Raw genomic sequence first — 15,699 nt, 5'->3', positions numbered from 1 at the left:
ATTCAAGGGGCATTGACCACTTCTGATCTCTTGCCATGTTTGACAATCCACTCTGTAAATAAATAGCTCCAAATGTTCAGTCTCTAGACACCTCTAGGTATTGTATTGTGGGAAACTACCTCATTCATGATTACCTGTATTAAGTCCACTTTCGCCAATTCTTTTGCACAGATAACAGCTCTTTTTTCATTCACCCTGCAGCCTATGAGCAGGCAACATTCTGCTATTTCATATTTCCATTATTTCCTTCTTTTAGTTCATAATTATCTCTCTTATAACTGCTGAATGTTGTGATTTTATTGCTCTCTTTGCTGAAGACTAGTTTATTTCTCTTCAGGTCACCCCTGTGTGAATGAGGTCTCCAGGAAAAGGGTTGTTGGTGCAGTTGGCTAAGAACAGTAGCTTCATTTTGCTTGACTGTATTGTTGTTTAGAAACACAGACTTTTTCAGTTGCTTTAGAGGTAATGTTTGTTTCTTCACATGCAGACCTCTGGCATCTACTCAGCTTTAATTTGTCAACTGTAAATGCTGACAGTTTAAAGCATAAGCTTTGCCCACTGTTACACTCAATATAATCAAATTGATTGCCAGATGTCTTCATCCAGCCTTGCCACTGACTTATTAGAGATCACAAAGCTTGAAGAAATGCAGCTTCCACAGATGTTTCCATTCTTTGACATCCCTTCAGAGAACTGAGTGCTGCCACCAGCGCTGCTGGAGTGACTGATGGGCACAGTAGTCCAGTGGGAGTTGCAGGAAATCTCTGGTTTTATGATCGTACCTCAAATGGTTACATTCCAACTGCTACATTAGGGAGAGACTTGGGTATAAGGGAGAAAATACGGATTTTGATTTCTCCTTTCTATACCTGCCATAGTAAATACAGCAGTTAGGAAGGATTTGACAATGTGACAATATTGTTACACTGTGTAACAGAGTTGCAGTGTTTGTATCTCAGGTTTAATAGGGCTGAGTAGAAATACTCGCGTATTTCTAGATGGCCATTTGGGCATGTTCTGCACATTTTAATTTCCTCCCATCCCATTAAAGAAAAATCACAATTTTTATCTTCAAGCCTGTGTTGATAGCTCTCAAAATTGAGCTCTGTCCTTTGGTGATATTTGATATTGCTGTCAATAACAGATCCAAGGAAGGTGACGATCAGATCAGACCCAGATCAGCCTATGGAAGCTCCTAAATGGTGCAAAGGAAGCCACTCACTTTCACCCTTGTGTTGTGTTGTGACCCTGGTGCCCCAATGTACATATGTGACCACCTGGGCAGCAGCCACAGCAAAGGCAGAGCTCCTTCAGTCCTGAGGCTCCCCTTTGCCAGCACAGTCTATTCATGGCACCCTCACAGTGGAGACTGTTTCATTTCAGATGAAAATGTCACAAGGCAGAGTGGAGAGGTTGTCACACAGTATGACATGATCTACTGCATTTAAGATCTCATCTTGTGATTGCCCCTGTCAGGTTGGGGAGAGTGATACCAGATTATGGGGTTTTTCCTTTCTGAAAACCACTGAACAGAGCCTCTATTTCTTTCTTCATATCCCCTACACCAGGAAGTCTCAAGTGTGGCCATGTAAGATGCCCCACACTAGTGTTCTCCAAATTACATAAACCTTCTTCCTGGCACAGTACTCCCTCTTAGGCTGCCCACACACAAATTGCAGGTGGGATGGCAGCTGAGGGGAAAGAGTGGCTGGAGATGTCTGGCTCTGTATGTAATCTGAATAAACTCTATTTACAGAAACAAAGGAGTCCCAAGAGGCAGTCACCAATTGTGCAGACATCCAAAATAGCTATATAGGTTAGAAATGCAAGTTCGGCTTTTAGGCAGCAGGGAGAGGGTTTTGCCTATGAAGGGAGGCTCAGAACACTGAATGTAGGAACTCTTTCAGCCAACACTGAGGGACCCATGTTGCTGCCTTCAACATCTGTGTTAGATAAGTCAGCTAGAGACTGGATACCTTCTGTTTCCCCAGCACCCTGTGAATTTGAGAGTAGATTTTTAATAGTCTCTTCCCTCTCCACCTACAAACAGGCTTTTCCTCTTGTCAGAGACATGTTTTTCTCTCCCTGCTCATTTCAGCATCTTTACTTGTCAGTTTCCACCCATCCACTTTCACCTACACACCAGGATTTTTCTGTTCCAAACTTTTTTTGGCCTTTCCACTCCCATGCCACTATATCACCTTCACTTTATCCACAATCTGGGAATGTGTTAGATGAACATTTCCAGACCCTATGCCTACCTGCCCCTGCCTAAGGTTTTAGAGTATGAGGAAAAGGCCATGAAGTGCACGTTCCTGCCTGTAGATTCCTCCCCTTGTGGCTGCAAGGATCCAGCACGGACATTGCAATGCTTCCCTGCGGGGCTGGGTCACGCAGGAGTCCTGGCTGGTGTCTTTCCACTTGCTGACCAGTGCCAGACACCCCTAATGATGGTGTTAATACCTATAGCCCAAAATAGCCAATCACACATGGAGTAATCAGTGCCTGAGTCACACAAGAATTTGGATCCCCTGAAAAATCTAATTCCAGCAATTCAGGGGAAAACATCCAAACTTGTCTTTCATTTTCCCTGCTCTTTATACCTCAGAGCAATGAACTTTACAAGTCAATTACAATTCAATCCTGTAATTTTTTTAATCAAATTTAAATTGTCTTTTGATCTCACTTTTATAAGAAAGGGTAAATAGGAGGCATCCAACAGACCTTCTTATCTTCCACTAGTTTGCATGCCTGTATCTCATATTTGTCTTCTGACTAACCACTGCTAAATTATTCAGCCCCTTCTCCATGCACAAGTCTTGCCATGCTGTATCTACTTTGTCTTTTTTCTTGACGATTACTTTGTGGTTTGCTTACAGCCTGATGTAATGAGCATCTTTACTCCCCAGGGGCATGTGTCTGGCATCCTGTTGCCTTTCCCTCCAGAAACCTTCAGATGTTTTTCTCTCCACTGCAATAGCCTTTTCCACTAAGGTCTACTGTCATCCAGCAACATACAGCCATAGTAAAGGGACTAACAAACCTTGTTTTCCAGTGCTTTCAAGGCACAAAACTGTTTCTGCACAGAATGAGTGAAGATTTATGGGAAGAATCTGCACGTGTCACTTGCAGTTTGTTTCTTTAGCTGAACAAAAATCGGGTTGGCAAACTAGGTCAAAGACACAGCTTTAAATGTTTCTGTCAGCCTGTCTTAAAGCCAAGTAAAACTTGCATTTAGTAAATGCTGCTGTATTCCTTCCGGCAGGTACATATTAATTATGTTATAGATCAATTATTGGAAAAGGTTAATTAAGTATAAATCCATGAAAGGCTTGCAATTGAACTTAATCTTAGCTTGCAGGAGGCCCTTAGATTTTTAAGATTTATTGAGCCAGCTGTTAATAGCATGAAAATGTCTGCTGAGGACTTATTCAGTCCATAGAAAGATTGTGTACTCAACAGGGCCATGAACAATAATTGCACATAGTACAAAGACAGGTGAAATGTTCCCATGAATGTTTTTATTCTTATCCCGACTAAATAGAATGTGGCACCCACAGCTACAGTTTAAAATTCAGTACTTGTTGAGCTACTGTGGTCCTCAGGCCATAGAGAAGTATTTTGGCTGTCCACAGTAGAAAGTAAAATGACATTGTTTGGATGTATTTGCCATCATGGTCTAACAATATGCTACTTTTACAAAGGAACAGGGTACATATACTTCTAATACACTGACACAGTAGTGAGCAGCATTGGTTGATCCATTATTGGACATGGAATCAGGATTTCATTATAAATTTTTTTAAAATGACAAAAGAAAAATCTTACTCATCTTCATTAGTCCACAGTTTTAAAAGGTAATATTTAGTTTTCACATCTAAAAATATCCAGTATTGTCTGATTAAAAATATTCCTTTTCTTTCTGGTTCAGAAATTGTTTGGAGTTAACTTTTGTTGTATTTGATTAGCTTTCCTAAGAATTGTCTTTGACTTGTTTCCAGTTCTCTCTTTGTCAGAAAAGATATCTTTACATATTGATGAGCTGTTTTTCTAAGTAGACCCACTTCAGTTATATAAAAATATGATTTATTATTCCAGAATGATGTTGTCTGTATTTCCAGGACGTTACTTTCATTTCACATTCTTACTCAGATTATTCCAATATATTGCAAATAAAAACAATAAAGGGAAAGAAGGGTCCAAGGTGATTCATCTATTTGATTTCTTCACTGGGCTATTGCTTAGCTGACGATAAGAAAAATCCAAGTTTCTATGCACAGATCAGTTTTAGTGGATTCCTTAAAATGAAAGGCAGTGACTAATGTAGCCATTTCCCACTGTTAGAAAAAAATCAGTAGAGAAGAAGTATTAACCTCTGGATTTTTTTTAATTCCACTTCAGTGCCTGGGCGGCATTACATATTTTTATAGAACTTCTTTCTCTTGTATGTGCCACTACAGTACATTACTCTCTTCCTGTTTTTCAACAGCAATAAAAGTCAATTTTCACACTCATCTGTGTTTATCTCTGAATTATCTTGATATGCAATACCAGCTCACTTTCCTACTTCTAAAAATACCATGTTGTTTTGCATCTTGCAAAAAGATTAAAGAAGGAAGTGAAATCACCAACTTGTTTTGCCTGCAATGACAATTAAGATGATTTCCATCCAGATGGTGTTACATATTTGAAGACACAAAGACTTTTTGGCTGGAATGACAACAACATCTGCAAAAATCAAACAGCATCATCCATCCCAAGAATTTCCTGAAGATATCCTGCCAATTACTTTTACTAGTAGGTGACGATTAATCGTAACCTGTCTGGCATCTGAGCAGAGATCTGATCCCTGACCAGAAAGAAAAGCTATATTCAGACAGAGCTGAAAGCAAACTTTGCCAGGACCCAAGATCCTAAGCATCATTATTTTTAGAATATCTCACATTGCTTTGGGGGGGTTTTGTTGTTGCTGGTGGTGTTCAGGCTTTTTTTCTCTGTAAAATTGAGGCCTTGTAGGTGTAAGTCTGCTCAGCTTCTTGTGGGAGGTACAGAACTCAACTTCCTGCCTCTCCCAAATTACGTTAGAGGTCTTCAGGTGACATAATTCAATGAGCGCTATTAAATTGCTTTTTGGAGGGGGAGTTATAGGCAGAAAATAATTCTTGAGAATATCATTTGAGGGTGAATTCAGGTGATCTCAAAAGTCTGCATGTCTCCAGAGTAGTCTCTAAAAAGCCAGTTTTCAGATTCTGGCAATCATGCAGATACTGACTTTTACTTTGCTGATAAATAGTTCTGCTCCTTCCAATGAGATAATTTGCTAAACATGATAACACGCATCATCTTTCTAAATATCCTTCATCTCTCTGTTCAGGGATATAATTACAGGTAAAGATATTGAAAATTCTTGGTTTCTGGGATAAATACTTATGCAAGGTCATTGTAAGTTCAGCCCGTATTTGACCAAATTTTTCTGTCACAATTATGTGAAATATCCCACTGATTTTATAGTAAGGGAACATTTACAGAGCAAAGGAACTACCACCTGGTAAAAACATTACATTTGCCTCTTTTCAATATAACTGTTGCAGCATATTCTATTCATGTTTTGTATTCTTTGCCCTCCTGAACTGGTAGAGGGAAGTAGTTAATCCCTTTGTTCAAGATAACAGCAGTTTTCCAGACAGTTTCTGGCTCTTTGACCTTTTCTGCCCTCTGACCATTCTGAACAAGTGCTCAAGAAATAGTGATCCAATTCTGTCCCTCACTGCATACTGCTCTATTATGGTATTCAAAGCCTTAAACTCTATGAATGTCTTTTTCTTTTCTTCTTCTTGTTTTTGATTTTGTTGGGTTTTTTTTGCTAGCCCACAGAAGCATGAAGTACACTCATGCCCAGTATGTTACTAGGCTTTGCAAAAAGGCTGCTGCTCCAATAGTCAAGCTTGTGGAAACAGACCTGTTCTTTTAGGAATCTGAAAATTATTTTCAGGTGCTGATATGTGGCCAAAGTCCACTGTCAGTTGTCAGGCTTTATATTAAACTGCTTTAATTGCCAATTTATATCAGTTTAGGATAAACCCCATTGATTAGATATATTTTAAATCAATTTCTATAGTGTGATGTGCTCAAATACAGTGGTCTGGAATGTGTGTTGTGTTAGCTTTGTGCTGTAGCATCTGGTTAAGCTTCAAAGTACATTTCCACATTGATTACATGATACCCCTTGATCATGGCCAGCCAGCTGTTGAGATTATTGAAGGCAAATTGAAGAGAGTTCTGAGAATAGCATTAAGGACTGGAAGAACTGGTATCCAAAGAGATATTAGAAAAACCAAGATGCTGGTCATTCCTCCCTACCACCACTACCACCTCTTAGTGACTCAGAATAGAAAGCTGTTAAGTGTTACTATGTATTGATTGCTGCAAATCGCAATTAAAACCTATTTAAACTCCTCAGCAAGGGAGAATAATTGCTCACTGTGCTGCCATAGGTGTGCATGACCTGTGCCATGGTAAGCAGAGGGAGCTGATGTCAAAGCTGCCTCGTGCCCTTAGTGGAGCCCAGTGTCTCTGTGGCATCATAGAATCATAGTGCTGGGGTTTTTTCAAAAGTAACTTTGAAGCTGAGGATAATGAACTGTCCTGAGAACTACTCAGAAATGACCACTACAAGCTGTGCCTTTTCTCTGGGTCATGGATAATAACTCTAGCTCAAAATTAGACCTGAGAAGGACAGCCTAAGGGTAGCTTAGAGTTGGTGATACAATTGCCCAGTTAATTTCCTTTGTGAGTTAATACAGCTGCAGGCTAGATAAAACAGCCCCTTGAGATTTTCTGCTTAATTCTGCAGTTCTGGGGGCAGTTATACCCTACTCATGTCCTAGTTTGTTGCCTCTCTTTACTGATCTGTAGCTGGTGCAGACACAGTAATTGACAGCCATTGACATTTACTGTCTATTCTTAATAAGAATGTGTGAACTCTCAGCATTTTCTGTGAATTTATAGCAAATACTCTTTTGATGACCTAGTAATGAACCAAAAGTGATTAAATATTATTCATTTTTCTATTCAGATAAAATAAAAGAAAAAATCACAAGATTAATTTAACCTGTATTGTCTCAAAGTATCATTTGTATTTAGAGGAAAGGGTGTTTCAACATGTTAGCATTAAATGCAGGCAGCAGGCAAAACTCCTCTAAACTTATTCTTTCTTTGAAAAATATGAAAAAGAAAGATGATGCAGGTTTGTGTATTAATATGAGCATGTGCATGAGCTTTGAGCAAATGAGAGATTGCCATTGATTACGTTTCCCAATAATCATAGACTCACAGAATAGTTTGGGTTGAGAGAAGCAAAATCTGGTTCCAGCCCCTGCCATGGGCAGGGACACCTTCCACTGCACCAGGCTGCTCAAAGCTCCATCCAGCCTGGCCTTGAACACATCTGGGAAAGGAGCATCCATTCCCAACCCTCTTTCAGTAAGGCCATTCCCCCTTGTTCCATCATTACATGCCCTTGTAAAAACCATCCTGACATTCTTGCTGTAACTTTAGAGATTGTCCTGATGGTACATCAAGGTGTTGGGACATGGCACAATATCCAAGTATAGCTTTTGTGAACCCTTTAGCTGGGTTCATTCCCATGATACCTATGAATGCTGTAAAATCTCACAACATCCAAGAACCTCATGCTAGGACAGTTGCATTGGAGAAGTCATTAAAAGTAAAACAATCTCTTGTGATGATTTATGATGCCTCCTTTTCTACTATTATTATTCTAACAGTCACATTATTAATCTCCCAGCTGGCATTAGAAATGCTGATAGTTTAGGAATGCCAACCACAGCTCCATCAGTAAGACAAGCAATCCAGAATTTCTGACCAAACTTGAGCAACCTAAGGCAACAACTGGCCCAACACTGGCCTTCCTCTGTGAGGTGGGGAACTTGGACTGGCACATCTTGCAGGAGTTATGGAAGTTTGGGGTAGTTGCATTACTGGCCTTTAGTTACTTGTGTTATGTGTTACTGTTTTAGTGACACTGGACAATACATAGATGTAATCTGTTACACACATGAGTTCTGGGGTCATCTTTTTTTTTTTTTTTGTGTTTCTCATGAAAGGGCCCTGTTAAAATGGTGCCTGTCAAATAAAAAATCTTTCACCAGTTAGTATGCACAAAACTTTTGTGTAATCTCAGGGGTTTAGTGAGTGGTACTAGGTGAAAGAGTTAGTTGTTTGAAATTTCTTTTTAAATTAAGTGCTCAAAAGTGACCAATGCAAAAGCTGCTGAGATGATTTGAAATCTCAGACTAGAGTTAATGAGGGAGATTCTTATCTGCAAGGATAAAAATCTGAGACATATTTCTAAAGGGTGAATAAAATCATCATCATGGCTGAAGAGAGGCTTAACATTTTGGGAGATCATACATAAGATATTAGCTTAGGAAAAAATAAACAAAGGGGTAAATGTACATTAGAAACCTCTGTCTTTTAGTAAGTCATTATAGAGAAGTTGGAATTATACTGCCCATTACTCAATCTCACAACTGAATCTTTTCTGGTGCTTTACAGAAAGATTCAGAGTGAAAATGGAGAGCCCATTAAATTAAATGAAATATCGCTATTTAATTCTACCTCTTTTCCTACTTTTGCCTCCAAAAGATAAAGAGGAAAATAGTAATAAAAGTCTGGGAAAGCCTTCTTAAAATACAGAAATACCACAGAGACTTTAGCTATGTTCACATGGAATATAAAAGGAAGTTCAGAATAATATTTTTCTTTCTTGGTTTAAAATAGGGAAAATGCCACCTGAAGCATATTGTATAAAAGTATGGCACAGAGAAAAATCATAATATATTTAACTTTTCCTTTTTTTCCAGGGTATGTTTAGATTAAAAAAATCAAGCAGTTTTTACATACTCAGAAGTGACTTTCAACAATTGCAAACTTTTCTTAGGACTCTGATTTCATTCCAAGAAGGGTTTATTTTGATTTATCTTACACATGTTCCTAACAAGTTAAACTACACTGAAACAGTGTGCCTGCCTGCCTTCCCTACCTCCTAGGAAAGGCAGGAAGGCACATTATTTCAGTGTAGTTTAACTTGTTAGGAACTGTTTTTCCTAGGGAAACACAGCCAGGAAGGGCAATGGACACATTCTTACCTTCCCTATTTCCAGCTGAGGACTTAGAGATAGAGTTTGGGTGGGAGTTGAGGATGCGAAGAGTGAAGAAGATGAGAGAGCAAAGTGCGAAAAAAACACCACCAGCCTAGGAGGATTCTCTTCCCTTCCACTGCTTTTCAAACAGGTTCCAGTGCATTTCCTGCTCCCCTTTTTCCTCCTCCTTTCTTCCCTTTAGGGAGAACCTCATCCTTGCCCTCCAGATAGAAGAGCATACACAAGTAGATAACTCCTTTGGACAAATGCTTTTAAAAATTGAAAAGACAACTATGCTACTGTTGGCTTCTTCATCTTTCATGTTCACAGGGGACCACAGACCTTCAGTGGGGCAGAAGGCTCCCAGCAATGCAGGGCATAGGCTGTGCTCTGCTGGCAAGACTGAATTAATTTGAATCTTTTGTAGTGGGGGGCCTTCACGAAGCTTTGTGTTATAAAAAAAAAAACTGTCAGAGCTCTGGAATAAGTAAGAATAAGAGCAGGACCAAGTCACTGAATTTTTTAAAACATTGTCCTATTAGAAGTGGTGGAGGACGACCAAAACCCACAGTAAGCATTTTAATAATTTCTGGACCAAATGCATAATTCCCAATATTTTGGGCAACCTTATTCTTTTTTAAGTTCTAAGAATGATTTTTAGGGGCATACACTGCTCTTCTAATGATCTCTAACTTGCTGCTAGCCACGCACCACTAAATAAAAATGGCTGTTCCATTGCTGCTCCTCTCAGAGTCACTGGGACAAGCCAAGATCACCCTGCTGCTGTGTCAGTCACCAGAGACACTGTTTTTTCAGCACAGTCCATATTGCTCAAGACATTCCAGCACCTTCTATGTTAGTCTTGGATCCCAATAAACACTACTAAATATAGAAAGAAGTTTGCTTTAGGTAGGTGCATGTGTGCTACGTGTCTATGCTGGCAGTATGGTCAATCAGGATCTAGGGTTTAGTTCAGCAGGGTACAGAGCCTGTTACATGATATTCCCTGCTCCCCAGTCACTTCTCCTGAAGAGTACAGCTTTTCCAGGTCCAAGAACATAGCTGCCAGATCTAGGGGATATCTCAGATACCTTAAGGGATCTCAAATGGCACTGGACAAATGAATTTGGGCAGCTGAATTAAGCCTTGCTTGTGCCAGGCCTGAAGTGTGAGGCAGCTGAGCAGCCAGCAGAAGTCTTCCTGAGGATTAGCTGCACCTCTCTCAGCTGACGTAGTTACCTTGTGCTGCTTGGGGAGTTTAGACACCTGCTTCACATGTAGATACTAAATTTAAATATCTTCATGTGGAGCTCAAGTCCAAGTCAATCCAAGTCCATCTATTTTTCTGATCTCCATTAGAATTTGTGACGTCCTTAACTTTTCCTAGTCAGTTTTCCTATTTCTCAATTCTCACCCAGACCTCCTGCATCTGGTTGTTGTGAGCTTGAGATTTGTACTGTGCAAAGACGCCATGTCCACTTCTGGCTGTTCTTCATCTCTGAACTTGATGGATTCAGAAGCAAATCTAGCATTTTTGGTACCCAATTATGTAATAGCCACCTACGATCCACCTATGTAGTAGCCAAAGACATATTAAAATGTCAGAGCATAAAACAGGCAGAAGGTCTGCCTAGGCCAACATGGGATGTCAAACAGTGACACCAGCTAACAGTGAACAGCCAGGGAGGATTGCACAAGCAGGGCAAACACAAATATTTCTCTACAAGAGTTTCTCAGCCCCCAACATCTGCTACTTGAAGACATCCTGAGCCAGAAGTGGGCTTTTGGTATTAATTAGCCCAGGATTAAATCTTCTCCCCTAAGACCATCCAGCTGGTTTTAAACCTTCTATCCCCTTGTGTCAAAAGTTCCACAATTTATCAGGACAATCCACAGAAACAGATTATCTGTACCCTTGGCTTTGTATTTAATCACTTTCTGGGTCATTCTTGTAGGAGCTATGCTAGGGACAAGATGTGTGTTTCTACCCAACACAAAAGAAGTAAAACTTGTATCAACAAGAACCTGCTTTCAATTATTTACCAACAAACATGGATTTAGATTATCTTTGCATAGAAACATACAAACACCACAAAACCCTAAGATTAAAATCAGGTATTTCTTAGAAGGGCTCTTAAGGCTTTTAGTTTGCCTGGGAATTAATCATGAGGTGAGGAAGAACAGAGCTTTCTAATCCATGCATAGCAGCATGTCTACCCTAATCCTTGTAAAAGGACATTATGCCTTCTCACAGCATCTGTGTGCCATCACTCTGCTGCTTCTCCTCCTCTCCCCTTAAATGCTGTTCTGGCTCTAAGGACACCTGGCTGATTAGTTCGTGTACACCAAAGTCACTCTCACTGTTTGAATCTGTGACCTGAAGAAATAAATCCTAGCACTCACTGAGCTTCAACTAACTTTCCAGGCTTCCAGCTGAAGGAATGCTTCTGTGTACTCAGTGCTGTATTTCCTCCCTTCCAGGAAATGGTACATCAGGGCAGTTGTGTCCAGAAACTACATTCTCAAACACACAGTGTCTGTTCTCATAGGAAATTAGTACTGTGCTCGTAAGTCCAATTCTACCAGACTGTCACCTCTGGGCCTGCCCTAGTTTTTTCTTACCTTAGTTTTCTTTTTCCTTTGGACAGAAAAGTTGTTATGGAAAGATAGATAAAGGGGAAAAGTTCTAATCCATCTACTGATTTGTACAGTTTGCTACATCAGGTTTCAAAGCTCCTACATGAGGTTTCTTTAAGACTGCTCCTTTTATCCATGTGCTTTGGAAATTGTAACCCTCACTTTTCACCCTGGAGATTCCCGAGGTAGTTTTTGACACCAGCTCTGATCTCACATCCCTATTTCAAACAGGAATCTCTCTGTTTTGGATTCCCATCCACTATAGGAGTCTCTCTTTTGTCCTTCTCATTCAGCTTACGTAGATGTGTGTACTTTTTACTGACACTTGGACATTAATGCTTTCTGTAATGTATTTCTTTCAGACATCATTGTTCTCATCGCTTCAATAGCAGTTGTTTCTGCAAAAACTCAAGGTAACATTTTTGCAACATCAGCACTGAGAAGTCTTCGTTTCCTACAGATCCTTCGTATGGTGCGCATGGACCGAAGAGGAGGCACTTGGAAATTGTTAGGTTCTGTAGTTTATGCACATAGCAAGGTATGTAATCCTAGATACTAATTTTGTCTGGTTGATATCTTCACTTGATGTGATTCAACAAGAAACCAAGGAAATAAGCATTTATCAGTTTTGAGCAGAATACCCAAAATTTTCTGAAGTAACATCAATTGTAATATGAACTAAGACAGATACACCAGGCCATGTTTAATGATAGCAGTTTTTAGAGATCTTGAAAATGTTTTTCTTGATGGGCAGCTGTAATTTGTTATATGCTGGGAATGTTACTAAAGCAAACCATAAAAGTAAATCTTGTCCACTTTCAGAGAAAATTTGCATCCATAGGGAAGCACTTGACTCATAACTGCGCAGATGCCAAAAAAGCATTTACATAGATATTTTCATGATGTCTTCTTGAAATATCATTCTATTAGTACATAAAATGGGAATTGATCTCTGTTCTTTTTTATCTAGGAATTAATCACAGCCTGGTACATAGGATTTTTAGTACTCATCTTCTCATCTTTCCTGGTTTATTTGGTGGAAAAAGATGCAAATACCGAATTCTCCACATATGCAGATGCTCTCTGGTGGGGCACAGTAAGTATAGAAAAATAACATGGACTGTCTAACCAGTATGCTAAAGTGCTTTGAATTTCACCTCCTGAGGATTTTAACTTAGTGTGCTGTTCAGTGAATTGTTTTCACTGACCAAAAAAATGGTCTGAGAAGCTTCCTCCTTCAGCTATTCATTTGCACATTGACAGATTATTTCAGTCCATCCTGCAGAACAGCTGTTTATGTGTTTCTGCTGCAAACCAGACCACTAAACCTTCAAGAAAGAAAGCATTGTACTTTTTAACCCTTAGCCTTTCAGTAATATAGTTTGTAATATGGCCCCACAAAGAACTGTTTTGATACAAACCAGAGGGCTCTAAGTGGCAGTGCAGGAAGAGGAAAAAGTGTCAGGAAAAAAGAGAGGAAAAATCTTACATCAGCTTTGGCATGAGAGTATCATCAGTGCCCTTTAAAACATGTTGTTTCTTCTTCCTCTGTACCTTGAGGACAAAGACCAAGAATAAATATGTCAATTCTGGTTCAGCAGTGTTATTTTTTACAGGTATACTTGAGATCATGGCTAACTATCAAATCAATTGTTTTTACTTTGTTGAAATCTGTGGGATCTAAGTACATGCCTGACTGCTTTTCTGAAGGAGGATTATATGAATATGGTTAAAGAAACCAGGCTTTCAATGAACAATAAAAGGCCTAAGTTTGAAGTTTTGATTTTTTTTAATGGCATAATATGTAGGGGTTTTTTGCTTAAAAATGTCCTATAGTGATCCAGACTTCTCCACTGTGTGAGTTACTTAAGCAGCTTAAGAAATCTGCCCCAACAAAGCCTAAGGCACTTATTGTCAGGCAGTATAAAACTGTTTTTCTTTTCCTTCTGATGCAGTAGAATACACAGAGTGTGCTCTGGCAGTGTCTGGGTAGTGAAATGATACCTGGGAGACCATTAATGCTGACAATAACATAGAGCACTCATTAGTTTCCTTGGAATTAGTGTGAGACCTGAGCCAGCCTCTGCCACCTTTCCTTATCAGAAGGATACCAAAATGAAGCTTTCTCACCTCAGACCTTTTGCTGACAGGATTCCATCTAGATTTAGTAGTAAATGCAGACTCAGAGCATGCAAACAGAGACTGCGCAAAAGCCCTTTCCAGAATGTCTTAAATTATTGAAAATATTTGTAAGAAGTTTTGTCTGCATTTTGAGCTAAGGTCAAGGTCACTCACTATTATTAGGGGTAGTTAGTGTATTTGAAATTTGTTCATCTAAGGGCTAGTCATTTGTTGCATGTCTTCCCTAGAGACTGTATTTCTATGTTATCACTGCACAAAACTGGGAGCTTGGAAAAGCCAGACCTACTAAATATTATGTGTACATTTACAAATATTCAGAAATATATTTTGCTGAAACTTGTTGCTTTAGAGCAATCAAGGCAGATCACTGATAAAATATACATTTTATCCTGTAGTACAAACACATGTAAAATTTATATTGGTTAAAGTCATGAGACAAGGTTTTGCATTCAGTTCCAGCACTATAGTTTATTTTGTTTCCCATTTCTTCAAAAGCTGAGTTCTGAGTTTGCCTTAAAGCTTTCTAACCTTCCTGTATTGACAAGGTTGTGAAGCATCTGGCATTGGATGCTGATGTCCTCACTGATGGGTACCCCAGCTCTGGCAGTCTGAAAACACCCTTGCCCCTTTAGGGTGGCAGTGGGGATGTGATCCTGCAAGAGACCCTCCTGTGGCTGTGCATGTTCTTGGGAATGCATCTTTTCAGACATTTGATTTCCCAGGAAACAGCCTCTACCTCTCTGCAAGGCCCTGTGTGCCTTAGCCCTGCACAGGCAGGGAGAGGGGCTGAGCAGAGGATTGTACCCACCTGCCAGCTGGAATGGGGAAATGTATGCACAAAGAAGGAGAAAGTCCCAGCAAACTCAGAGCTCCACTCTGGAATCTGACTGAGGCTCGTGTTAGATCCAGATCCTTCTCCTTGAGCAGCTCTAGCAGCAGGAACAAGGCCTTTATTTTAGAATTTGCTTCTCCACTACCTGCTGACTGCAATTTTTTAAGGAAAAACCCTGCTAGGAAATAATCATTGTATAAAGTGGTGCTTAAAATATTTTGTACACTATGAAGTGAAAGTGCATGACTCAGAGGTTATATAAGTAGTGCAACTGAGAAAATCAGGAATCTTGCCTAGATTTCAGCAGGAAAAACAACAAAGTTTATTTTAAAACCTGAAAACAATATATCTTGTATTTTTCTATATATTTTCTTCTTTCCACAGTTTCCAATTAATACATTTAAGTTTTTAATGCACTTAAGCAAATGCTCAAACTTACTAGAAATCAGTGTTCCTCCTTACCTGATGTGTTTGCCATTTTAATAATAGTAATTTTTTTTACAATATGTAAAACAGTATGTGGGAAATGCATAATGTGCTTCTTAGTCATGGTTGTTTTTACTGCCAGAGTAACCCACATGCAGATTTTTGAAAAGGACAGACTGTATGGCATTTTAGGGGAAATCAAGGCTTAGTCTCATTGATTTGTTTATTTGCAAAAGTTGTTCTGACTTAAACCACAGATTATGTACCAAACTCTGGACTGAATTTTGTCATGGCAGAGGTACAAGAAAGAAAAGGCTGCATCAAAGTCAGGTACAAAAAGTTACCCTAAATTTCAATCTTTTAGAGGCACTTATGCTTCTCCTTACAGGAGCAGCACTAGCATGCTGCAATTAACCCATTCATTAATTCATATTACTTGAGGACCATACACTGCTATGGTTATTTCACTGATTCCATTTCTGAAACCCATATTTATAT

General features: G+C 39.4%; 1 protein-coding gene across 2 annotated transcripts in view; it reads left to right on the top strand.

The window, feature by feature from the left end:
- KCNQ5 (potassium voltage-gated channel subfamily Q member 5) overlaps nt 1–15,699 on the top strand; it is a 277,234-nt gene that overhangs the window by 216,385 nt on the left and 45,150 nt on the right. For both annotated transcript variants that reach the window (XM_030946119.1, XM_030946118.1), the window contains exons 4-5: nt 12,164–12,339; nt 12,772–12,897. In XM_030946119.1, coding sequence (XP_030801979.1) covers nt 12,164–12,339; nt 12,772–12,897 — 302 coding nt within the window. The remainder of the gene's footprint in view (nt 1–12,163; nt 12,340–12,771; nt 12,898–15,699) is intronic.

Source organism: Camarhynchus parvulus, chromosome 3, assembly GCF_901933205.1.
Source record: "Camarhynchus parvulus chromosome 3, STF_HiC, whole genome shotgun sequence".
Classification (NCBI taxonomy): domain Eukaryota; kingdom Metazoa; phylum Chordata; class Aves; order Passeriformes; family Thraupidae; genus Camarhynchus; species Camarhynchus parvulus.
This window is presented reverse-complemented; position numbering and strand designations above follow the sequence as displayed.